Source organism: Aulostomus chinensis, chromosome 12, assembly GCF_037954235.1.
Source record: "Aulostomus chinensis isolate RoL2024-O1b breed Wild chromosome 12, RoL_Achi_v1.0, whole genome shotgun sequence".
Taxonomy (NCBI): domain Eukaryota; kingdom Metazoa; phylum Chordata; class Actinopteri; order Syngnathiformes; family Aulostomidae; genus Aulostomus; species Aulostomus chinensis.
This window is the reverse complement of record NC_141331.1, coordinates 1,858,315-1,885,105: the sequence shown is the minus strand read 5'-3', so window position 1 is coordinate 1,885,105 and position 26,791 is coordinate 1,858,315. Positions and strand designations below refer to the sequence as shown.

General features: G+C 49.8%; 3 protein-coding genes across 10 annotated transcripts in view; 1 reads left to right on the top strand and 2 right to left on the bottom strand.

Moving 5' to 3' along the window:
- Positions 1-16,360, bottom strand: part of LOC147251704 (nck-associated protein 5-like) — a 50,421-nt gene extending 34,061 nt beyond the window's left edge. For 2 of the 8 annotated variants that reach the window (XM_086219563.1, XM_086219564.1), the window contains exons 1-2: positions 6,785-6,928; positions 3,743-3,878 (exon numbers count right to left, since the gene is read on the bottom strand). In XM_086219563.1, coding sequence (XP_086075689.1) covers positions 3,743-3,878; positions 6,785-6,836 — 188 coding nt within the window. In that variant the 5' untranslated portion in view covers positions 6,837-6,928. Of the gene's footprint in view, positions 1-3,742; positions 3,879-4,511; positions 4,530-6,095; positions 6,113-6,202; positions 6,325-6,784; positions 6,929-15,240 lie in introns of those variants that run through there. The other 6 variants (XM_086219559.1, XM_086219558.1, XM_086219557.1 and 3 more) reach the window with 6 other exon arrangements.
- A 1,945-nt stretch (positions 16,361-18,305) lies between these two features.
- ftcdnl1 (formiminotransferase cyclodeaminase N-terminal like 1) lies at positions 18,306-22,635 on the bottom strand. Its single transcript, XM_086219568.1, has 7 exons — positions 21,699-22,635; positions 21,427-21,566; positions 20,953-21,148; positions 20,689-20,784; positions 20,349-20,504; positions 19,669-19,857; positions 18,306-18,964 (listed from the first exon to the last, which is right to left on the bottom strand). The coding sequence occupies exons 3-7, from the start codon at positions 21,065-21,067 to the stop codon at positions 18,534-18,536; spliced, it is 987 nt and encodes a 328-aa protein (XP_086075694.1). The 5' UTR covers positions 21,068-21,148; positions 21,427-21,566; positions 21,699-22,635; the 3' UTR covers positions 18,306-18,533.
- Positions 22,111-26,323, top strand: c12h2orf69 (chromosome 12 C2orf69 homolog). Its single transcript, XM_086219569.1, has 3 exons — positions 22,111-22,675; positions 24,055-24,284; positions 24,972-26,323. Exons 1-3 carry the CDS (start codon positions 22,457-22,459, stop codon positions 25,444-25,446), a joined length of 924 nt encoding a protein of 307 aa, XP_086075695.1. The 5' UTR covers positions 22,111-22,456; the 3' UTR covers positions 25,447-26,323.
- Positions 26,324-26,791: the final 468 nt, after the last annotated feature.

Here is a 26,791-nt window from a genome sequence, read left to right as displayed (position 1 = left end):
TGCTGCTGACTGCCGGCACACCGCCGGAGCCCCCAGTCACCGCCGCTGACCCAAAACCAACCGACCAACAGGAGTGCGGTGGGGAATACGGCTCTCGAAGTCCATTAAAGGCCAAACTGGTGTTCGTTTGTGCATGTAAAAGGCCAGATGTGACGTGCAGATGTCCCCCTGCACTGCTCAAAGGTTTGAGGACATTGACACGCTCATCAAGGACACTCACGTGAAAGGGTGACTAGGGCAGTTTGGAGCCGGAAAGTCATGTGACCCTGGTGTAGTTCCTTCATAGGCTAACGTTAGCTTAGCACTGCTAACTGTTGCATTCTTGTAGTTAAACTTGAAGTTGAACTACAAAAAAAACCTCCTCATTTCTGCCATGCTAACGACAGTAGCGTCCTGTTGGACAACAAAAACACCTCATCCCTGCAATGCTACATTTGGCATTTATCAGCACAAATGAGATGAACAGTCATCACACGACAGTTTCATTCATGGGACCTTTAAGAGCATGAAGAACTCTGAAGACACATTCAAGGCCCAATGAGGAGAATTTCAGATGCATTAAACCACAAACATCTCAGCCTCAACTGAGAGCAGCTGTCACAATGCATCATGGTTCTGGTTCCCTCAGCGCTGAACCTACTTCTTCATGGGTAATTGGCTCGTCAGACTCCCATCAACATTCATCTCATTCTCTCTGTTCAGCCATCACGCCATGCTGCTTCCCCTCTCGCCATCGCCCGGGTCCTCGGTGCTCTCAGCGCATCGTTAGTCATCGTTGTGTGTTTGTACTTTGAAGGGAAAGTGGGTCTCTGAACTCTCTGTGGACCACGCTGGGAATGACGCACAGCTGCGCACTCTCCGTAAACAGCCAACACACTCCCGCCCAGCCTGGTTCCTCCCTGACAAGACTGCAGTTCCTCCTCCGAGTGTTCTGGTTCAGCTCGTTCAGGTCCAGGATGTTGTTGAGTCCAGCATGTTCAGCTGGCGTTAACAACAATGAAACCGGACGTTCCTTTGTCGAACAATCCCAAACAATCCTCTTTCAAGACTTCTTGAGTAAATTCCTCTTCCTTAACGAGCAGAAACCGATGCAATCTGTTGCAAACAAACCAACTGGTCCAGATTGTCTTTTATAATAATTGAAATAAGCTGAGCATAATAAGCAAAGCATACCTGCTCTTGAAATACAAGAATTACTTTAAAAAGTCACTTTATCTCAAATGAAGTTTTAGCACTTCAGAGCCCTGAGAGGTTTGCTGGCGCTGCTTGTGTGCTGTAATGAAACTGAGGATATAAAACAGTCCAATTCTGAAGATTTGACCAACTTTGAACTGCAATATTCCAGTTTCATGATGCTTTCTTTTTTTTCCACTACAACTATGCTAACGTGCATTAATAATTTGTAATTTTCCTAAATATCTTCATGGCCGGGGGGAATTAACTCCCAGTCACCAGTCATCACGGGTCTAATCTCACACCTCGCTGAGCATATGCAGATGAAATCGAAATTCAATCGAGGGGTGTGGGGTTGGGGGGTGTCAGCGGGCTAACAGCCTGCTGGACATAATGCCTAGTTATTATTTCTCTTTGCCTCACGCAGGGAGGGGGGATCGATAAGCAGGCAGGCCGCCGGAGTCTTTAACAGACGTGACATCCTCCATTATAACGGGTCTGGGCTCTGATGATCTGGACGTGCAGCGACTCTGCACCGAATGGAACGAGCCGATGTCACCAGTGTTTCATCAGATTCGCTGCTCAGGATTTGATGGATGTCTGTCGGACAGCTTGTCATTAAGATGTCGCCACCGGCAAGGAAGAACCTCACATGACCCAGGTGCATAACACCGCAACACCGAGGAGGACCGTCTGCAGCAGCGACACAGAACCTGGACGTGATGTCATCTGGGGTGCGATGCTGCAGACGGTCATCGGCCTCGAACCAAGTTACAAACTGCAGATTAGGAGTAAAAGTGGGGCATCCACTGGATGGGATCTACGGTTCCATGGTTATAGGGACGGGTTAACATCCTAGTTTTACTGATCGCAGTTGCAATGTGATGTGCAGTACTAGAGTCCTGAGGACGGAGTGCAGCCAGGACGTCTCCGCAGCACCACAATATTTTAGTTAAAAATGGTACTTTGAATTGGGGCGGCCCGGTGGAGCAGTGGTCCTCCCTGTGGCCCCCCAGCAAGAAGGTTGTGGGTGGAGTCCCGGCTGCAGCACGGGGTCTTTCTGGGTGAGTCTCCATGTTCTCCCTGTTCCTGCTGGGTTCTCTCTGGTACTCCAGCTTCCTCCACAGTCCAAAGACATCAAGAGGGACCAGGTTAATCCAGACTCTAAATTGACCGTAGGCGTGGCTGGGAGAGCCAATGGTTGTCTGTCTCTATGTGTTGGCCCTGCCATGGACTGGTGACCTGTCCAGGGGGAAGGCTGCTGGGATAGGCTCCACCCCCACCACCCTCAACAGGAGAAGAGGGGGAACATGGAGGGATGGAGGGATGGATGATGGATGGATGGATGGATGGATGGATAGATGATGGGTGAATGGATGGATGATGGATGGATGGATGAAGGGATAGATGGATGGATGGATGAAGGATGGATGATGGATGGATGGATGAAGGGATAGATGGATGGATGAAGGGATGGATGGATGGATGATGGATGAAGGGATGGATGGATGGATGGATGATGGATGGATGATGGATGAAGGGATGGATGGATGATGGATGGATGGATGGATGATGGATGGATGATGGATGAAGGGATGGATGATGGATGAAGGGATGGATGATGGATGGATGGATGGATGATGGATGAAGGGATGGATGGATGGATGATGGATGAAGGGATGGATGGATGGATGATGGATGGATGAAGGGATGGATAGATGGATGATGGATGGATGGATGGATGATGGATGGATGGATGGATGATGGATGAAGGGATGGATGGATGGATGATGGATGGATGATGGATGGATGGATGGATGATGGATGGATGGATGGATGATGGATGAAGGGATGGATGGATGGATGATGGATGGATGATGGATGGATGATGGATGGATGGATGGATGATGGATGTAGGGATGGATGGATGGATGATGGATGGATGATGGATGGATGATGGATGGATGACACTTTGAATGAAATCAGCTTTTAACAGCAGTCCATACTGTAATTTCAGTTAAATTACAATAATCATGTAGATGAGGTCATTCTGAGCCAAAGCCTGGATCAACCCTTCATCGCTCCTCCTCCTCCTGAAAGAGTGTAAGTCACACTGGCTGTTGATGGCATTGGCCAGATTCATGAAGATGCTTGTGAAAACAAACAAGCTAGCAACCACCTAGTAATCGGTGGTGGTATCCTCACACGCCAGGCTGCTCCAACAGGGCAGCTGTCAGCACAAAAATGGTTTAAAACTCACGACAGACATCCAGTCTCTGTACTTTATTGTTCAAAGACTCCTAGAAGTCAGAGAAGTTTCAGGCTGGACTACAAATCATGCTACTAGCTAGCTAGCGCTCCAATACTGCCAGAAAAACCACACGGTGGCGAGCTGTTACTTGCAACATCATGAAGTAACTTTGCTGTGCTGATGAGAAGTTGGTCAGCCTCAATGCAACGGTGACCTTCATGGGTCTCTGGGAGGTTTGTATGTATTTGTACCTACAGACGTTGCTGGTGAGTGGAAGGTGAGTTGTGTTAAGAGTGCGTGCAGGCTGGCGTCCTCTACCTGGAGAAGTGCTGCTGCAGTGTCACCATCTGCCGTCCAGCCTGCTGAGATTCGGCCCTCTCCCGGCGCTCCAGGCCCAGATGTTGTTTGCTCTCCAGCTGGGGATTACTGTTCTGGATCAGTGTTGGTGCCGGAGCTGCAGGGGACGGAAGCAGAAACACTGGGTTTGTTGTTGTTTGTTGTGATTAATCTTGCATATCATGATCCCATCGATGCCTATAAAGATGAGCTACAGCTGCTCGTTCCCCACCTTCCTCTCAATAAAAGTGCAGTCTGTTAGTGAGTCTGCTGGTCTGGTTGAGAGCACACACACACACACACACACACACACACACACACACACACACACACACACACACCGAACTCTGACCATGTAGAGTCCAGTTACTATGGTTTCCTGCCTCGCCGTGGTGATGCGGTTTTGAGCACATCAGAGATGATCAAGTCAACTCACAAGGGTGGTCTCAGTAAAAAAACAAAAACTTTTGCCACCACCAGGTGGTGCTATGACCCATCCCTCCATGTTCTCCCTCTCCTCCTGTTCAGGGTGGTGGGGGTGGAGCCTATCCCAGCAGCCTTCCCCCTGGACAGGTCACCAGTCCATGGCAGGGCCAACACATAGAGACAGACAACCATTGGCTCTCCCAGCCACGCCTACGGTCAATTTAGAGTCTGGATTAACCTGGTCCCTCTTGATGTCTTTGGACTGTGGAGGAAGCTGGAGTACCAGAGAGAACCCAGCAGGAACAGGGAGAACATGGAGACTCACCCAGAAAGACCCCGTGCTGCAGCCGGGGCTCCACCCACAACCTTCTTGCTGGGGGGCCACAGTGAGGACCACTGCTCCACCGGGCCGCCCAGTGCTATGACCCGTATGACTCAAACATTAATGAGTTCCTCTTGGGTCCAGGCTCCGCCCCTCTGCCATGTTTGGTCAAAATGAGCTTGATAGTTTTTGTGTAATTGTGCTGACAAACAAACATGAATATAAGCTGTTAAGGGAATAATTCCCAAGAACCGTTTCTGTCTTTATTCTTATACATCTTTCCAACACGGTGTCACATCCAGATTTTTTGGGCATTAGAAAGCACAAGGGGAGCAGCAGCTGAACACTCCAGGTACTTGAAGAATATCACTTGTTATTGACAAGGATCCAACATCGGGTCAGCAATCGTCTCTGCGAAATGACACTCAGAGATTTCCTCCTCAGTCACGTCACTCAAAAGTCGAGGCACGTGTCCAGTAAGACAGTTACCTGACGACTCCAGGTGTTCCAGTTTAGCAGTATTGATCAGTTCTGGAACACAACAGTAACGTCCAGGGTTCTTATTCCACCTTTCCTTCAACTCACAAGGTGATTTCAAACACACTAAAAGGCTCTGGTCTTTCTCTGGCCGTCTCTTGATGTTGTTTACAGTAAAAATAAACACAAACAGCTGGAAGAATTTAAATTGGAGAGACTCAGTAGGCCTGGGAAGTGTAACACTGCCCTCTGGTGGTGTTTGTTGATCACTGCCGGAACTTGGATTCATTTCTGACCTTGGAAATGGAGGCCGAGCAGGACCGGCTCATTGGAGTAAAGATAAAGTGTCACTGAAGTCGTGGTTTCCCAGCCTCCAAACAAAAACCTATCAAAAGGTGCCGGGGGCCCTGACCTGAGCAGGCCAGCGTACAAGTTAGAAAAGCATCTTTGCTGTTCCACTTCAGGAACTTTGTCCAACAGTCAGACACATGACCAGGTACTCCCTGAAAGAAAAGGAACACTGATCTTGTTGGTAAACCCAGTCTCTTCATGGTGTGGAGTAAAGCGCCTGCTTCACTGAGATGAAATCTGTTTTTAAATTTAGGATAAAGACTCTTTTACATTCTTTGTGCTTTTAGGACAACACACATTTTTATGTGCCATAAGTATAAGTATCAGTATAAGTTGCCTTTATTGTCACCAAGGGATCGAGCCAAGGGCGAAATGCCATTACACAACTCAAAGCCTGATACAACGATCACAATCAGTCACAATTGTTGCAGATTGAAAGTAATAATGGTACACTTCAGAATTTAACCGTGCCATGGCTATAATTTGGTGTTTTCATAGTTTTCTCCTCATTGTGAGTGCTTTGTTTCTCACTGCCTTGACTGCTAGAACACATGAAGTAGTAAAGAAGCCAGCAGTGCATGACTACAGCTGCAACAACCGTTAGCCAGGGCCACCGTTAGCCAGGACTACCGTTAGCAGGGACCAGCGATAGCTAGGACCGCTGTTAGCTGGGACCGCCGTTAGCTGGGACCACCGTTAGCTAAGGCCACCGTTAGCTGGGACCACCATTAGCTAGGGCCACAGACAAGGAGGTTGTACCTGCTGCAATGATGGTTTACATCACATGAATCACGAGAATCTTCCTTTTCTAAACACGTCACATGATTCACCACATCCGCATGGCACTGATCTACTGGTACACTCACTGATTTAGGATGAGTTCATCTTCTGGATTTATAAGCCGTCGTGAGCCAAAAAAGAAAAAGACAGAACTGAACACAGAATACAAAACCCCTTGGAACTGAGCAGGTAAACCCCAGTCCTTGGACCACCAGGTTTCAGCTGTCTGTGGACCTGATGTCAATGAAGTGTTTGGGTAAATTCACGCTTCATTGATTCTGATGTGGCTGAATTTTTTTCTAGAAACGTCCCACGCTGCTATAGAGGTGTCTCACAAATCCACCATGCACACGACCAAAGCCACCTGGTACCTGTCTTGTTCAACTGCCATGTCTAACACTTTATTGAGCCATTCAGATCACTTCAACAGCAAATGGAAGAATACAGAACTGCACACACTTTTTTATTATGTGGCCGTTGTTCCTGCTGTTCAATATTTTGGTGAGTTTGACAGCCAACTGTAACTCACTGGCCTTGAGTGGCAACATGAGTGTTTCTCCACATCTGGCCACTAGATGGCATTCTTTATCAATTTCCCCTCATGAATTTATCATCCGCCTCCAGTTTCTTCATCTTGATCCATGCACACTGACTGAAAGGGGACTTACTGCAGAGAAGAGGAGGAGGAGAGTGAGTGACATGACGCCCTGTATCTTCCATCTAGAGTAGACGATTATGATGGCAGGAAAACACAAATACATAAATCAGAGAAGAGCCGTGACCCTCAACCACAAAGTCCAGACTCAAAACTGAAAACACGCCAACACAGAAAAGATCTTTTAGAGATGATAATATGTGTCTGATATGAGGTGCAAATCATCTGTCGGCCAACTTAAAAAAAAGAAGAGCTATTCCAGTTGACATGGGAGGCTTAAGGGGTCTGTGTCTACAGGTGCGTTCTTGTCTTTAACTCTGTGTCTCCTCAGGTGACATCACAATGTCTGTGCTGCTAACTACGATGCTAACTGGCCCAGAGCGGGCAATACTGGGCCGATACTGGGCCACTGATTTACACAGTCGCATCTTTGAAAGTTATCAAGCTATCAATGGTTGTCAATTTAAAGGACATGAACATTTCACTGAATTGCATTATGTACATCAACTCAAGACTCAGTTGTAAACACACACACACACACACACACACACACCAACTGACTGGTGCGAGTGGATAAATGATATTCAGGGACTGTGACACTGAGCGTTGTCTCTTGTTGACTTCATCCTCTGTTGATACACGGTGACACCAGCAGTGTGACAACAACCACAGGACAGAGACCACTTTTGTTTACACATTCATTCATTCATTCATTCACACACCAACTCACGAGTGAAAGAAAGGTTCTCACTGTATTCTGGATGAAGGCTCTCACCAGTGGCCTGTATTAGCTGTATTAACAGTGCTAATACCAACACTTTATTTGTGCGTCACGTCTCTGAAAGCTGGACTTCCTCGCCGTTTCACCATCGTTGTAGGAGCTGACCTTTAACAGTCACCAGGGTCGGAGACGTCTACCTGCGTGCTGACTGACAGCTCTGCTCCCCTGAGGTCGGCTCAAGCGTTCAAGACATCAGAATACTGACGCCCTCCTGGTTGATTACATCCATAGCTGATGTGATTGATGGTGTCTAGGGCCCCCCCCCATCAGGAGTTAATTACTGCTTCATCTCAAAACTATAGATATAATTAAGATAACTTAATTAACTCGTTACCATGAGAAAAGAAGCCTAGTTACCTTAAGATAACACAATAACAGCACATTGTTTTCTACGTACATGAAATAAAGGCAGCTTTCCTGAGTTTATTTAAATGAAGGAAGGCATTTTGTGCGATGACCCGGGTCCCTGCGCTCAGAACTGGTTTTGTTTCTGGAGCTTGAGTCGACCTGTTAATGGAGGATTTTCTGTTTCATGAACCTGAGGAGAGCCGGCAAGGACCGACAGGACAAGTTTAGTTCCTCAGAAACACGAACACAACAACCGTCCACTGAGTTCTCCTGGACCGGCCTGACACCTCTGACGGCGTCTTCGCCCACAGTTCCACTCTGAACGACCTTACGGAGAGAAGACCAACACCTCATCAAAAACAACAAAGACTTTTGATGGCTGCGTGGAACACACAGACGCAGGGAGACATGAGCTGATCCGGGTTCTCCAGAGTCAACAACCTCATCCTGGAATATCCAGACTGACGAGGAATCAGCGTCAGCGACGTTCACTGAAGAACAGTGACGCGCAGCGATACGCGCTGCGATACGCGCTGCGATACGCGCTGCGATACGCGCTGCGATACGCCTGCGATACGCGCTGTGATACGCCTGCGATACGCGCTGTGATACGCGCTGTGATACGCGCTGTGATACGCCTGCGATACGCGCTGTGATACGCCTGCGATACGCGCTGTGATACGCGCTGTGATACGCGCTGTGATACGCGCTGTGATACGCCTGCGATACGCGCTGTGATACGCCTGCGATACGCGCTGTGATACGCGCTGCGATACGCACTGGCACCGATCCTGATTCCTCCAGATGAGAAACAGTTTCCTCCAAATGTCCTAAACTTCCTGGTTTGCTTTTTGTTTGATTCTGTCAGGCCTTTCAGCCCCCTCTTAGACAACATGACTCAGCCCAAATACTACTACTACTACTACTACTACTACTACTACAACACAACCCCGTGTGCTATGAGAGCAGCCTTGCTTTTCTCTAAACTGTGACAGTTATTGTAGTTTTCAGTCACAATGACAGCAGACAACAACGCCGGGTGTTGACTCAGCGCCCCGAGAGAGGAAGGCACTCCAGAGTAAATGGTGTAATTATATGTCTTCCTTTTGTGTGTGTGTGTGTGTGTGTGTATGTGTGTCTGTCTGTCGGGGGGGTAAATTGGTATAATCAAGGCAGCAGTTCAGCCTCTGTTACTGATGTTGGAATGAATTAGGACGTGACCTCCCGGCGCTTCTGCCTCCAGGGGCTTTAGACGATACAAACTTCTCCCCCAAGTCACGTCCTGCTGATGCACTGGTGAGACGCTTGTGTTCCTGGTACGCTTCACTGATCCTGGGACGTGAGGACGCGGAGCCTCAGACACATATTCTTCCACAATTTCAGAAGTCTCATGAAATGAAAACTCCATGTCCACAGTCTTTGACGAGTGTCCCTGCGATTAATGATCCCTTTAAAGATGAAAAATGTTAAAAAATCAGTATCAAGAGTATTTTTACACAAACATTCTGTTTCCTCTTCCTGTTAAAACTGTTCAAAGGTTTCATGACTCATCCTGCACTAGGGGGCGTGTACTATTTTTATATCCACTGAAACTGCCCCTGTGATTTGATGTCCTTCCTCCATCACATGATGCGATGTGGTCACACAATATTTTTCCCAGCAAGTTAATTGTTTATGAAAGCATCAAAGTCTTTTGATGATTTGATCCGTTTGGTTTGAGAAGAGTCTGAAGAACCGCGTGATGAAGCAATTCCTTCACATTAGTTAGCAGTGAGCTAACTGGAAGCAGCCAGTCCACCATATTCAGCACAATATGCTAATGCCAAATGTGAAACGCAAATACGTGGAGACAAGCAGCACTGTAACACCTTCAACCCCAAAGCAAATCCAGACATTAAAGGGACATGACAACCTTTAGTTAAAGTCTCTAAGTAGGGAAGTGTTAGCATCAGCTAGCTCAGGTCCACGCTAGTTAGCTTAGCACAATGACTGGTAGTGGGTGGGAAGTGTTAGCGTAGCTCCGTCTCTGCCTGCATTAATATCAGGAGGGTTGTGTGTAACCTTGGTGATGAATACCAGTTTAACATGAGGAGACGTTGTAGTGGTAGAATCAGACACGTAGCCGGAACTACTTTCCTGACTGGGCGCAGTGATTTGACGCAGCACCTCCAAAGCTCCACTGGAACTTGGGTCAACAGAACCAAAGGTTTGTTGAGGACTAGAAGAGCGACTGCTGCTACTGATGATGATGAGGAGGAGGATTCCTGCTGGACACACCAGCATCCTGGACCTGAGCTAGCTGATGCTAACACTTCCCACCCACTACCAGCCATTGGGCTAACCTAACTAGCCTGGACCTGAGCTAGCTGATGCAAACACTTCCCACCTACCACTAGCCATTGGGCTAAGCTAACTAGCCTGGACCTGAGCTAGCTGATGCTAAAACTCCACCCCCACTACCAGCCATTGGGCTAAGCTAACTAGCCTGGACCTGAGCTAGCTGATGCTAACACTTCCCTCCCACTACCAGCCATTGGGCTAAGCTAACTAGCCTGGACCTGAGCTAGCTGATGCTAAAACTCCACCCCCACTACCAGCCATTGGGCTAAGCTAACTAGCCTGGACCTGAGCTAGCTGATGCTAACACCCCCCCCCTCCCACTACCTGCCATTGGGCGAAGCTAAGTAAGTAGTTATTCTAACAAATTCTGGCATATTTACATGGTGTTTGTTCTCAGACAACTATGTTCGTTCATATGCGCGGCCTCTGTCAAATAAACACAGGCTGGCATGGCTGTCAGCTCCCTAGAGGAGAGTCTCTCTTCTTGTCTGGCTCTGAGAACGATGCACAGCAAGAGACTTTCCCTCAAAATTGGTGTGTTACTTTTGACACAAACATACAACAATATCTGTTGAAACGTCCATCAGTCATACTATAATGAACAAGTATAAACGTTGATTTATGGTCAACGCCCACTGTGGTGCTTCTGTCTGATGAAGAACAGCAAAATATCCTGAACCCTCTGATCTCAATCAGGTCAGTGTCTGACAGGCTGCTAATTTGTCTGGTAAACATGGAGATTTTATGCGTCCCTCTCTCCTTCCCTTCCATAAATAGATGATGCTCCAGTTATTTTTAGCACAAAGCTATTTTCTTCATCCTTGATGTTGCAAAGGTTCTACCTCTCTGCGACGTGTCCATTCTGTCGCTGCCACACTGATCTACGCCGGCTGCAGATTTATTTTAGTTCTAATTTTGATGAAGAGCTTTTTATCACAGATATGTCATTTAAAAGTGTTTTGCCGTTTATTTATCCGGGGAATGATTCAGCAGACCACACGTGTTCAACTGTCAGGGGTATCCGCTAAATGTAGCAACCTCATCCACGCACCACTGCTCGCTCTCGCTCGCCAGCGAGACGATCAAACGATAAAACCCATCAAGACATGAGAGATATTAAAGATTTGGTGAAAAACCAATCATCCAATTTGGATTCAACAGGAAATGAACATTTCTTCAACAGAGTGCCCAACAATCAGTAAAACAATTAAACAATTCATCACAACATATAAGATTAACTTAAACTTGACTTAAAATTGTAGAAAATAAACAATCAAATTTGTTGCTGGCTACTTCTCCAGGAAGGACTAGAGGATTTGGTGGAAAGGTTATGGAGGACAGTGTGGACAAAGCAGTGGCGTAACGCTCCAAAACATAGCAACTATTCCATCTTATTGACAAAATAAGAATCACAGGAAGTGGTCATCTCCTGGTTCCTCCACCAGCAGGAAGTGGTCATCTCCTGGCTCCTCCCCCAGCAGCCAATAGGATCGCTCCATGTGATTGTGGTGATTGAACCAGTAAATCAGCTCTGGTGAACAAAAGTTGATGATCTTCCAGGTTTAGTTCATCAAGGTCATCTTCACCAATGAACCCTCTGATGATGCTGGAAGCCTGGATGCTACGTTAGCAGTGCTAAGCTAACGTTAGCCTAGGAAGGAGCTACACCAGGGTCACATGACTTCAAGGTCACCACCACTGAGCTTCAGGCTTCTTGTTTTTCCCCTGATGACCTCTAATGACCTCCATGACCTCTGTAGGCTCCTCCAGACTCTTGTTAGCAACCCAGGTTTTTAAGAGTCCACCATCCACCATCCACCAGTCTGGTGTTTACTGGTGGATCTGATGTAGAACTGAACCTCCACCATCCACCAGTCTGGTGTTTACTGGTGGGTCTGATGTAGAACTGAACCTCCAACATCCACCGGTCTGGTGTTTACTGGTGGATCTGATGTAGAACTGAACCTCCACCATCCACCAGTCTGGTGTTTACTGGTGGGTCTGATGTAGAACTGAACCTCCAACATCCACCGGTCTGGTGTTTACTGGTGGATCTGATGTAGAACTGAACCTCCACCATCCACTGGTCTGGTGTTTACTGGTGGATCTGATGTAGACCTGAACCTCCAACATCCACCGGTCTGGTGTTTACTGGTGGGTCTGATGTAGAACTGAACCTCCAACATCCACCGGTCTTGTGTTTACTGGTGGGTCTGATGTACAACTGAACCTCCACCATCCACCGGTCTGGTGTTTACTGGTGGATCTGATGTAGAACTGAACCTCCACCATCCACCGGTCTGGTGTTTACTGGTGGATCTGATGTAGAACTGAACCTCCACCATCCACCGGTCTGGTGTTTACTGGTGGATCTGATGTAGAACTGAACCTCCACCATCCACCGGTCTGGTGTTTACTGGTGGATCTGATGTAGAACCAAACCTCCACCATCCACCGGTCTGGTGTTTACTGGTGGATCTGATGTAGACCTGAACCTCCACCATCCACCGGTCTGGTGTTTACTGGTGGATCTGATGTAGAACTGAACCTCCACCATCCACCGGTCTGGTGTTTACTGGTGGATCTGATGTAGAACTTGGAGCCAAGACAGCTGGAGATGATCTAACGATCACTGGACAAGGACTTGTTCTACCTACCATTACTAGAGACTTCTATTGAGATAATGTGAACAATAATAATGCAAACATGTCAGGTTCCTCTGCTTCTTCTCCGTCAGCCTGCTTCCTGAACCCTGCGCGTCCGTGTGGGGTGAAGTTTGAATGCAAATCCTCTATAAATGTCTGTGTGTAGAAAACAGGTTATGGATGCTTTTGTGTGTGCACATTGTTGCAGCGCCAGGCCCCGGGTCTTGACCCCACTCTTTACAATATCATATACAGAGAACCAACATTACCCCATGAGGAAGTACTCGGCGACCGTGGACCCTTTTAACCTTTAGGCTACTGCTGACCCCTTTTATGTGGCTGCACAATGGCCGTATCCAGCCTCCCAATCGAATGCATTAGACTGCTTCAATGCACCAAACACAGAATAGATGCAACAACAGACCACGGCCATCCTCTCGCCCCGGGACACGGTGCATCCCTCCTTTTACAGGCTTCTCTATGAGAGGTCACGTCTTTCCTCTGCTACAAACCATCATACTTGTGGTACGTGTCTTGACTGGGGCGACCGAGTCCTGAGTGCAAAGGCATGTGGAGGAGTTGAGTTGATTTCACTCAATGGAGCATGAGCATCGACCCCCATCCAACCACGGGAGGGTCTGGGGGGGTCAGCACCAGGGAGGAGACGTGTTTGATGCGATGTGATGAGGGCAGGCCGCCATACACCCCAAACCAGACAAATCTGCCCCAGATTTGGATTCCAGATGCTGCAGGTGTTTGGGGGGCTGGGCTACAACCGAAGAACCAAGCATGGAACGGCTACGTGTTTGTCATGTAAGTGCGGTGGGAGGAGTCTGCGACGAGGGATTAACGGACGACACGGAGGTCTGGCGGCGGCGTTTTTCTCCAGAGGCCCAAAAATGCCACAAACATTGACCTTTCCATGACCTCTGATCAATCGCCACTCAACTCCACCAAGGTGATGTGACATCATCAGATCAGGATCGATTACAGCTAATCAGCTTCTCTGTCATCGAAACCGAATGTCACTGAAATCCACCGACAAGTTTCTGAGTGATCCTGCTGACTGACCTGCCAGCACCAGTGATCACATGACCTCCTTGACGAGGTAACGAGACGACTTCTCGATTGAGGTGTTTTACATGTTCACACACACTGATGGACTGACAGCGGAGGACACACCCACATCACATCCCTATATTCCACACCAGTTTTTCAGATGTTACCATGGAAGCGGTTTCACTCATAACACCGGGATTTGTCATAAAGCAGTTTGACGGACACACGTGTCGCAAAAATGCTGCAAAAACTCCTGCAGGTCTTCACAGTGACATTAAATATCTACTACACACAGTATCAGCTCAGTACTGTGACCTAAAGCAGAATACTGCACCTTCATCATCACCGACTGTGACCTTATTCAGTTTAAGGTCGTTAGAAAACAGCGGTTATTCCGAGTTTTGTCTCTGTCCGACAAGAACATTGTCGTCCATGAAGTAAATGTGTGTGGCCTCTGGTCACATGACACCCACCCCTACGTTCTGCTGTAGAAAACTGCTGATTGGTGATCCATCGTCATCTTCTGCTTATTCCTTACTAGTAAGGGTCGCGGGGGGTGGAGCCTATCCCAGTGTCAACGGGCGAGAGGCAGGGTTCACCCTGGACAGGTCGCCAGTCCATCGCAGGGCCAACATACAGAGACGAACAACCGTTCACACTCACAGTCACACCTACGGTCAATTTAGAGTATCAATCAGCCTGGTCCCCAAATTGATGTCTTTGGACTGTGGAGGAAGCTGGGGTACCAGAGAGAACCCAGCAGGAACAGGGAGAACATGGAGACTAACCCAGAAAGACCCCGTGCTGCAGCCGGGGCTCCACCCACAACCTTCTTGATGGGGGCCACAGTGAGGACCACTGCTCCACCGGGCCGCCCCTGATTGGTGATATTTCTTCTCAACTTTCTTAAGGACAGTGAACGTAAACGGACTGGGACGAGGCTCAGCTGAGCGGTCCGGTTCAGATGGAATCACTTTCCTTCCTTGGTACAAGAACTAAAACCTTCCCTCCATGTTTCCCCGCAGTGCCGAAAGCTTCCAGGAACCAAAAAGACTCAAATGCATTATTTACTCGGGGCTTCGTGTGAGCGAGCCTAGCCTACTTTCCTGGGTAATTTGGGGGAAGCGCAGTGACTTGTTGCTCGCCATGATATCTCCTGGGTCATACATTATACATGGATGAAATATGGTGTCGCTGTCTGACAAATCTGAGAGGAAAACCAAGATGTTCTTCAGCACATGAACGACAGACAGAAGAATCACCGATGTGGTGCTGGAGTGTGCCGGCCAGTCTTACCCGGTCAGTCGCGGCGGGAGCGCTCTCTTATCTGCATCACAGATCACCGTCGAAGCCGAGCAGAGCGAAGAGCCAGGACTCCACTATCTGGGTCACTGGAGCCATCCTTGCGGGGAAGAAGGTAGCCGTGCAGGGGGGCTGCACACGTCACCGGCCCACACGGATCCTCGCATCCGTCCATCCACGTTCACACCGTCCGTCCGCAGCTGCTTTGGATCTGATGAATTCCACCCAGACGGAGAAAATCCATGAGGTCGTCACATCCACGCAGGAGCCCAATCGAAGCTGACGAGCTGAACCACGGATCGGCGGAAGACTTCTCCTCCCCTCGCTGCCCAATTCACTGCTTTATCGCGCTATTTCTGTCTGATGCTCACCCATGTTTCCACTTCGCCGCTCTCTCTCTCTCTCTCAGCTGAGTCTCAGTGTTGTGCCTAGAGGATGTTGAACATGTGTTGAGGGTGGGGGTTGGGGAGTGCTGACTTCATAGGTGGCACGCTTGTATCCCATACAGACAGGTCAGGAAGGACGCACCGGCAGCCTGGACGTGAGCCCAGATCAGACGTGTGTAGTAGTAAAAGGCAGAGACGGAGCTTGACACCATTTCCAGACAGACGAGGGACACAAGACTGTACGGCAGGAGGAGAAGGGAAGATGGGGGAGGCAGCGTGGACAAACAGGCAGGAGGAGGGGACAGAAAGAACAGAGCGTTGGTGTATTTATAGAAGGCTGGAGAATGATGAGAAGAAATAAGCTCCTCTATTTCTGTGCTGTGACACACGGTCGCATCTGGGCTGAGACGCTGTCAGGCTGCGTTACATCAAAGTCACCCTGCTGCCAGGACGCAGGAGAGATCGCTAATTCCCACAAACGCTGCGTTCAATGACGTTCGTCCAATCGTCCCCACACACCGTCCCCAAGGACACTTGGTCAAGGAAACCACGGCTGGACGGCGTCACATAAACATAGAGGTTGTTTGGGAGGGAAGTGTGTGTGTGTGTGTGTGTGTGTGTGTGTGTGGGGGGGGTTGTCTTCTTTTTTCTGGAAGGAAAATCAGATGCTTAAATATTAGCAGCAGGGATTTTATTTGTGATGTGCACATTTTAGAGGATGCATGAGTGTGTGAGGAGACAAGGATACCTCTGGGCTTATGCTGTGACCTAGATTAGGCCTTGATGTTCACAAGCCTGGCAGCCTCAGCGCACGCACGCATGTACGCACGGACGCGTGTGTGTGCGAGTGAGTGTGTGATGCACTGAATACATTTGTGTTAATGCAAAACCGTGAGGAAGACAGCGGATGGGAGGGAGGGAGGACGAGTGTGAACAGAAGCTGCGATGCTTGTGTGAGCCTCAGCTGGGTGACGTACAAAGACTCGTCCGGAGACGAGCGCTCACACACGGATGGAGGCGACACACACACCGACCTTATATAACGCAAGCCCAGAAAAACACAACACAACAAATACAGCGAATTCCTCCACCCAAGTCAAAGCAGCTGATCTCACTGCAGGTCGGCATTCAAATCCCAACAGATTAGCAGCCAGTTATGGTGTCAGCAGCGTCTGCTCGCATGTTAGCGGGATTAACGCAGACGCCATGACAGTCAGAGTCAGAGGATGATTGCTAATTATTTCTTGGGCTCTTTATCATCAGAAGAGACGACACTCGTGTGTTGATTTGACTCTGAAAGGAACTGAAGCTGCCTGCAATATTTAGCCAAAACATATTCAGGGTGGGATGTAGATAAATAGTGGGAATTAGCGTGAGGTTGTTTTCCTTAAAAAGCATCAGTGGGAGGGGCTACCTCTGCAGGGGACCCGCTAACGCACTGGTTCGTGGTCAAGCTGAGCAGCACAGCCTGGAATGAGCAGCTGGTGAGAGTCTGGCAAATGGAAGTGGTGGTTTGATGCTTTTGCAAGACGACCACCGACAGATTCAAGTCTTCAAACTGGGGGTTCTGACAACGTCTGATAACATCCTGAATAAATTAACGCCGGGGAAGGACGCCGCTCCACCCGCGCTCTCTGCTGCCTCCCCCGAGCCGCTGTGGCAGCCATGTTAGTTTAGAAAAACAAAGGCATGTTTTTTTCTGGGTTAGTGCTGCAACTGGCAGTCGGTCGGATTGCGCAATACATTGAAGAACTCGGGAGGCTTAATTCCCACAAATACATCAGCAGTGACGTCAGTCCAGCGCTAATTCTGATCACGCAGGAACCCTCAGGAAACGAGACCCTCAGAAACGAGCGCGAGTGGTGTTTTTAGCGATGGCACAGCAGGTGAGCAGCTCTGGCCTGGACGCTGCGAGCCACCGCAGGATCATCTGGGGTGAACTTTGGTGCTTATCGGTGTTTATTGATTTTGATTTATGAGGTGATAATCGTTCGTTCTTCAGCAGCTGGGGAAGTTCCAACCTCTGAGCCTGGAGAACACGCGGAACCGAGGCTCTCATGAGTTTCCTTCAGTCGACCACATTCAGTTTTTCTATGTTTCTGGGCTTTGAGCAGCGTTTTAAACCCTTCGATCCTCCATCGAGTCCCATCTCAACGTCTCGGCGGATGTGCCGCTACTAAAAGCTTCAATGTGGTTTTCTGGACAGGACTCGTGGCTCCACCCTTCTTGGCGTCTGGTCAGACGTCCTCCCGGGTGAAAAGGGTTAATCCTGACCAGTAAAGAGTCTGCAGCTCAAACACTGAAAATCCTGTAGAAGAAGTTGGTGGATTAAAAGGAGCTGCTGCCAAACCGCGGCGTGACTGCAGGTCATGAGGGAAAATATCATGAGTACTCACAAGCAAACAGGAAATGACCAGCATGCGGTGTCACTCTGCTGGAGGAAGGTGTGCTAGGGTCCATCGTTATGTGTCAGCTGGGTGCAGCAAGGGTTCTCAAAGTGAAGTCCGAGAACCCCCCAGGGGTCCTTGAGGGTCTGAGCCAAATGTCGTTCACATGCTTGAGAGACCGTTTGAACACAAAGATGTTTGAGTCGGTTTGAAATCATCTTTCATTTCCAGTTTTATTTCTGGTCATTTTGATGTCACTTTTAACCCTTTGTACCCCCCCCCCCCCCCCCCCATGGCGGCAGCAGGATAAACGTGCTGGAGTCATTTATGAGTCATGAGTACTGGTCCATCTTTCAGGCAACATGCTAATGCTAGCCGGCTAGCTGACATTCATATATCTGTAAAATCATGGCTTCTGGTGGTGGTTGGGTGGGGGGCGGCGGCACTGCGGTCTCCATGAGTACCACGCAGTGCCTGGGGGGTCAAGTTGAGGGGCTTCGATGGGCTCAGGATCTCACATCCGGATCCTGCACTGCTCTTTCCAGAACTCTCCCACCCCTTGAGAAAGCGCCATCTCTGCCAGGCCCCTGCACTCATGAGGGGTGAACCCCACCAATGCTGTGCCCTTGATGTTGACGCCACGCCTCCCGGCGAGCTCAGCCACCCTCTTCGTGATGAGGGAAGCCGGAGCGTGACAGTACGGCTGCCCGCAAATGCTGAAAGATGGCCACAGTTCTCCGGCCTGGCAGGGGCCGCTTCCCTTCACACTTTCCACGTTACAGGCGATTTCCACGGCGCCCTGGTGTGGCAGAGCCAGCACCTGTACCCCAGGGAGGCCCCCCGGAGTCGACTCCCTGATGGCGGTGGCGATGCTGCGTCCAATGGTCATGTCCTGAGTGTCGACAGTGACGTTGCAGTTCATCACGTACGGACTCGCGCCGACACCTGCAAGACGTGAGCCTGGTCAGACCTGCAGGGACCCTCCTCCATTGGTAAACCGCCATCTTTCCTAACAGCTGGCGTTCAGCCACAGTTGAGAACGGCAGCGACACTGAACAAAACCCCTGCTGTCATCCTGGGTGCTGCTGGTTCTACCCTCCAGTCCAGCTGTGAGTGGATCACTGGTCACACATCTGGATCAAGGAGACCTGGAATCTACCAGACTGGAGAGTTCAGCCGCTGTTAGCCCTCAGCCTCTGTTAGCTTAGAGCTAAACACGCGTGGCTGGATCTTCCTGCGTTCTGGAGTCACTCAGAAGTGATGCAGGACGCCTCAGTGAGCCGAATACTCCTGTTGGTGAGTACATGGAGGACGACGCTGAGGAAGTCCTGAGATGATCCAGCCAGAATGAAGCTGACTGGATCTGATCCTGAGTCTGTCTCTGCGGGAGCTGCGACCCAGACAACAGAACTATAAATAACGACAAGGTTTCATTTACGTAACCAAGGGCCTTTTATCTTTCGCCCAATGAAGGAAGACAATCGGGATGAAGCCGTGACTGCAGATGTAAAATTGTTCTCCACCAGAAAGAAAGTGAACACTTCCTGTTGGGCTCTACTGGGAGTGATGGGAACCAGCTGTGCAATTCAGCTGAACTTGTTCACAATCCAGACCTCAGAAATTTGAGGGTCCAACAAAAGTCCACTCACCTGTGAGGCCGAAGCGTTTCTGCGGCGGAGGCCCCACGTCGGGCCGGACCGCCTGCAGCTCCGGCATCGTCTTGAACCAGCCCATCTCCCTCCTCCGCTGAGCCAGCCCCCGCTGGAGGGGGGAGTCCGCCCAGCCGAACAGGAAGGCACTGGTGCCCCGGACCCGCTCGGTGAGTCCCTGAGCCACACCTGGAGCCAGAACAGGTTAGCTAACAGACACATGACCTCCGTCACATGACAGACAACACCTGAGTGTGCCCCGGGCACGGACGAGTGAGATGGCGGCGTATTCTAGAATGCACCACTCAGGTGAACACATGAACCGTTCACTCCCCATCGTGGCTGCTGCACCAGCTGGTGAGCTGTGACATCATAAACACAGCAGGAAGTGAAAGGGTCATGTTTCTCGACAAGTTCCTCTAGATTGGTGGTCACAGAGGTTCTCCAACTGAAGATCTATGATGTCAGCAGAAGAGGGCGGGGCCTACCCGCTGAAATCTACTGAGATAAAAGGAGTAGATTTCAACTGATAGAAGCTGAAGTTGTACTGATCAATAAAGGTTTCTGCAAATAACAGATTGTTGCTGCATAGTGTTCTTTTGCTCCGACACACACACACACACACACTTATACACACACACACGCACGTACCCACACATCCACGCGCACACACAGCTCACCCCGAGCTTCTCTGGCACAGTCCTCCACTCCCACCTCCTCCCCCAGGGGGTACAGCGGGATGAGGTCCACGGCCCCCAAACACGGGTGCACGCCGGCGTGAGTGCGCATGTCCACCAGGCTGCAGGCCTCCTCACACGCTGACAGCACCGCCTCCCCTGGAGAACATCAGCAAAGACCTCAGCCAACAGAACCGGCGCGCTGAGAGGAACCATTTGAACTGCAGCTACAGGTTTGTGTGGCGACGGGCGACTACTCGCGAGGGGAACAAGTTACACCTGGTGGCTCCTCACCTGTCGATCTCATGGACCTGAACGTGACCAGAAGAGACTGGATACTCACTGATGGAGTCGATGCTGGCCACGATGGTGATGACCGACCGGTTGTAGTCGTGGTCGTTGAAGATGTTCAGCACCGTGATCCCGTCTCGTCTCACGCCTGCGGTAAGATACATTATGGTCACGTCATCACTTCTACAACAGCGAACTGCAGCCAGCGTTGTGGTTGCTATGACGGCGGCGGAGGAGTGACAACAGAGGAAAAAGCCGTCCTGAATATTACAGAGTTAAAGGCGTGTAAACTTCTCCAGCGCGACGAGTAACTTGCCTTCTGGGTCGTACAAAGCCGCCTTGGCCACCATCTCCACCAGGTCCTTCCTGCGAGCCTCTGACACGTTGAGGAGACAGGCCACCAGGCGTCTCCCCACCAACGTGGACGCCATGATGAGCTTTTCAGAGAAAATTTATCCAGAGAGAACCTTGAGAATGTGGGCGGGGCGGCGGTGGCGGGGCAGCAGCTTCTCCTGAAGCAGACATTAAATGAACTACTTTGACTAGTTAGTTCTAGATTAGTTCTTGACTGCCTGGTTACTAGCACTAGTGGACGCAGTACAAGTGTGAGTGTGTTTGTGTGTGTGTGTGATTTAGCGTGTGTATGTGTGAGTGTGTGTTTGTTTGGACTTCAGTTCCTGGTTTTGCTGATTTCACGTTGTGCTTAGTTAAAGGTCAGTTAGGTAAAAGTGAAGCTCAACACTCCCGTCCACCGTGAGCCCTGACAAACATGCCCGAGGACCCCCGTTACCTTCCGGTAGATGACGTGTCTTCGCGTCTGACCCTTTGATCTCACTGCTGTGTCGTTGATTCGGTTCCCCGCGGTGCCTCGTGTCAGTTCTGAGTGACAGCTGATTCGGTCCAAAGTCCGCAATGAACTGAACTTCCTCACTGGGGGGTCAAAGATGCGTGGAAACTTACGGCACACTGGCTTCTACAATGACTGCATCAGCACTGGCATGTGCGGCGTGTAGAGACTACTGTGAATGTACACGCATCAAAAAAATACAAAAACATTCGCACAACTGCAGTCGTTGAACCTGTGTGACGTCAAGATGGTTCACCACCTCGTCGAAGCTGATACAGGTGTTTGTTCTCTGATCGAACTGCCACGGGTGTAGACGGTGAAGTGGCGCTGAGACGCTCAAACTCTGGGAAAACAAACTAACGTAACCATGAAATATAAAGTTTTCCTGCTTTGTCTGGGACAGAAGTTATAATTTTCAAACTATATTCTCCAGTTTTCTTTCTTGTAGTTATTGGTATTTTTCTTCAGCATTTTTCAGCCCCTCTGAAAGGTTACACAGTCGTTATTCGATGTAATCTAAAATAAATCGGAGATTTGAGACAACTCGGCGGGGCGACTGCCGACGAAAGCGGAAGTGCAACACCCCGCAACATCTCGCCAATGTTCATCTCTGTCGCGATAAGAAGCGTGACCTGCGCCGCTCGCTTGCAGCTGTGTTTGATGAACAGCGCCGCTCTGTGGACGAAATCACACCAAAACTTCCAGAATAACAAGCAGGTTTCATCCGACGTGTCAGCGACGGGAGAAAGCTGCGCTTCGTGGAAGTTACTGAACATTCGGAGCATAAAAACTCACAAAGCGCACGATAGCCGAGGCTAATGCGATGCTAGCAGAGACAGCTAGCGTCTGCTGGCCAGCTTGCTAGTTAGCAGCACGATGGGCCGGAGTTGAGGAGGAAAACGTCAAATCATCGTCCTGCTTCAGAGCCCGTTGTTACTGCGGGGTGCTTTACTCGGTCCGGAGTGCCGCGGCGATGACCTCCGAGGCTGCTACGACATCTTCCGAGCCTCCGTCAGCTGGCGGGGATGCGCTGTCCCGGAACCCGCTGCAGAGGCTGCCCGCGGTTCCCGGATCCAAAGCCAGCATGGTCAACGACCTGCTCCTCCTCCGGCCTGATGGCCCGGTGCCGGGTTACGGTGCACCGGAGCCACACAATAACCGACATGTGTTGTTCTTCCACGGGGATATTCAGGTGAGAGGGAACCCGGGACACCGCCCCCCAGGTTCAAACACACAAACAGAATAAAGTGATGTGATTTTAAGAGTTTGATTGAACCTGCACGCGTGAAGTGCGTTCACGGTACTGATGAGGAATCCAGGAGAGCGTTTAAGAGACACACGGCGACTCCCGTCAGAGGAGCCTGCTCCGTCTGCTGGGGGCGATCGCAGGGTGGGCGTGTGTGTGTGTGTGTGTGTGTGTGTGTGTGTGTGTGTTGCTTGTCCGCAGCCGTGTTTTTCTGATATCATGTTTCAGTTTCAATTTTTCAATCTTTAAAAACTGCATCACAAAGGCTGAAAAAATGTAATCAGCAGTGGAGCTCCAATGATTCATCAAAGTTAAATCAGGTCACTCTATTTTGAGAATTAATAATTTCATTTCAGTCGTTTTAAGCTAGAAAGTCAAATATCAGGATTTGATTTTTTAATTTTTTTTTCTTTTAATGGAGAATTTTTAGGTTTTGGAGGGAAAAAAAAATTGATGTGCTAACATTTCCCATCTGCTACCATGCATTGTGCTAAGCTAACTAGCGCTGGTTCTGTACCAAATGTGAAACTGCAGCAGGTTTTAGGCTCCCTAAACTGACGCACCCATCACTTGTTAGCTGAGACGGGGGGGGGGGTTCTTCTACTTCTCTCGTTGGCCGCGCGTCTGTTCATCCCAGCCTTGCCAGTGAGCACCGATATTCCCACGATTCCCGGGAGATGTTTGTATGCAGGCCACAGTCACACTGATAGTTCCATGTAAATGACATGAATGAGGTCATTGAGCTGAGGCCCCTGAGACGCCACGCCGCCGCTGACGGAGCGAATGAAGCAGGTCAAAGATGCGCCTGTGTGACATCAGCAGCTGGAGGGAGACGGACGCACCACGTGAATCTCATAATCCATCAGAGTGAAGATGAATGAAATTAAACAGCACCACCAAATAAACGAGGAGGTTCTCACTTGAGTTCTGTAATAACTTTCATTCACCACATCCTAGCCTCATGTTAGCGGTTAGCTTACCAAACATGTTCCAGGATCTTTAGAGAACTAATAATTATCCTAGTATTTTTACACTCTATGGTGAAATATGAACTTTCAATCCTGTTGGTTTAACACTCAGTTTCTACCTCATAATTGACCAGATATAAAGTAAACTTATACTTGAAAGAATTTCACATTCCGTCAAAAGTTTGCTCGCGGCCCGCCCACAGGCCCAGCCCCAAGGTTGAGAAACACAGAGGGAGATGAGACCAACTCACAGGTTTCTTACGTCAGAAGACGTTTGCGGTCTCGGTTGGAGTTGAGCACTGGTTCCGTTGGTTCCTTCTTTAGCTGTAACGGTGTCTGTTCTCTCTGCTGGTGCAGAACTTCCAGGAGGAGATGGCGCTGCAGCCGGAGGGAGTCCAGTGGCTCTCCTGGAGTCTGGAGCAGGTCGCCGTCATCCTGGGCCGCCGATTCCCCGGCCACCATGTCTGGGTGGTCCGAGCCTCCCGCATGTACCTCCACAAGTTCAGCTGCTACCACAACTTTGTGGAGAGCAACATGTTCGGCGCACCGGAGCACTCGGCCAACTGTGGAGCCTTTCACCACCTCAGGTTTCTGAACTCCATTAAAGTTGATCAGTTTACCAAACTAATTCATGTTTGACACCAGGATCAGGTTGCTAGGAGCCTCTGAAATGGTCACGCAGCTGACGTCGTAGTTCAGCCTTGCCACGGTGCTCAGCAGCTAGCAGCTAACACCTCATTCCTTTAGAGCGTGAAAACATGGCGGAGCCCCGTCACTCATGGGACCCCCCCAGTTTGGGACTGGTTCCTGACGCTCCTCTTCTCCCCTTACTTTCAGACAGAAATGCTGGAAAAAAATAGTTTGTGGAAAGTGTGCTACCACAAACAGGCTAACATGCTACAGGTGAGCTAACAGGCTATGCTACCTCTGAAATGCAGATGTAACCCTAACGCTAGCCTTGGTGGGAGGTTCTCTCATATATTACAAGAAAATGACAGCGTCAGTGTAGAAATTCACTTATCACATTAGCTTCAAGCTCCAGTCTTAGCAAAGGCTAGTGCTGGGGTTCCACCTAAACACAGAACTCTTTGTTATGATACAAGTTTCTCAGTGCAGCAACGGATTTTGAGTCTTCATGTTTCACATGCATGTGTCAGGAATCAGAACCGCCAGGCTGGCTCAAACAGGGTCAGCACGTCTCGGGTTCAGAACCATCAATGTGCCGTTGAAACAGAAGCATGTGGTCTGAGTCTGAAGAGCCTCTGTGATTGCAGGGCGCTGCTGAGTCACGGGATGGAGCGCGCCAACCTGCCAAACCCCCTTCAGCTACAAGCCGCCACCAGCCTCCCCCCGGGGTTTTCGGTAACACTTGTGGGCTTCAGCAAAGGCTGCGTGGTTCTGAACCAGCTGTTGTACGAGCTGGCCGGGGCCCGCGCTGACCAGCAGATGGCGCTCTTCGTTCAGTGCATCTCAGACATGTTCTGGCTGGATGGCGGTCACCCCGGGGGCAGCGAGACCTGGGTGACTGACAAGCAGGTGCTGCGCGAGCTGGCCGTCAGTGGCGTGACCATCCATGCGCACGTGACCCCGTACGAGGTGTGCGACCCCATGCGGGCCTGGGTGGGCCGCGAGCACAGTTGCTTCATCAAGACCCTGGAGGAGTTCGGGGCTCGTCCACACCAGAAGCTCCACTTCCAGGACGAGCCCCCGTCCATCGAAAACCACTTCAGGGTCATCCAAGATTTTTGAGACGTTTTGATGACATGAGAGACGAGGGGGATCGGCGAAGCTGAGGGGTTCGCTTGGTGTCAGCGGCTCTGTGCTTTCATGGATCAGATGTCAGTGGCATCGCTGGAGCGCCGCCGCATCCTGCGGCTGCTGCTGCTCCACGCTCAGATGCTGTTGCACTTTACTTAACAGTTGATGGCGGTTGTTGGGGCGGGGCTGCAGCAGTTTAACCGCAGAACAGTCAGCTTCAAAAACCCTGACGGACATTTGTTGTTGAGTGGCGTTCACTGAAGTACTTGTTAATTACCAGTTATACGGTGGCGTTGAAGGTCAGATAATCAGTTACACTGCTGCAACCCACCTTTCCCCAACTTGATGGCTCTGCTGAAGCGAAGCAGCAGGTCGTCGTCTGCCTGGTTCCTCGCTACTTTTACACTCAGCCAGCTTAATTTAACCTGAATCAGCTGATCTCGTTAACGATTGTGTACAAATGTCTTCCTCACGCCGAGCACTTAATCTGAGAGCTTTCAAGTGGTTTGCATTCCTCCAGTTTGATGAAAACACGTCTGATGGCGTCACCTCGAATGAAGAGAACGAGGCTTTGTTTCCACCGCATCTGTCACGTGACTCCTGAGCGACGTGGAGCTGCCGGCACGTTTGGCGGCTTGGTTGATGGTGAATGGAACTTCACATCATTCCGTCTTGATTCTCTCGACATGTTGGTGGAAAAGGAAACATCCAAACAAAATGTGCTTTATTATTATTTATTAAAGGTGTCCCTGGAAGCCAGCAGTTCTCAGCCTTTTTGCGTTGTGCCATGAGCTCTTGACCCCCGGGGGGGCCTCCCCCCCCCAGGGTGAGATGATGTGGATTTGCTCTTGGTAATAAAAGTCAAACCAGCTCTAATAAAGCCTTTAATTCCATGTCTTACACATTAAGACGGCGTCTCCGAGGCGGGCAACTCTCCGCAAGGTTCACCTGATCAATAACAAGAAGCTCAAAGTGATGTTTGTTCCTGAGGGCACGGAGCTCCGCCTCAACTCGTCCCGCCGCTCCTTCGCATCTGACCTGTTGGTGTGTTTGCTGCAGCCGTGATGAGGCCACCCGCAGGCGGCGGCAGCGCCAGAACACAAAGACCACAAACGTGTATTTTCTACAATCTTTAATGAGCTTTTGATGCCTAAATATTAGCCTGCGGCGGGTCAGAGTACAACAGGGACGTCTCCTCGTGGTCGTTTCAGGTGCACTCAGAACGCTCAACATTAAATAGAAAATGCAAAATAAACAGACATCTCTTCATCCTGGTTCGTGCTCCACTAGCGCTGCTTCATGAGCGGACAAGAATGTAGGTGACATCAGCGCTACA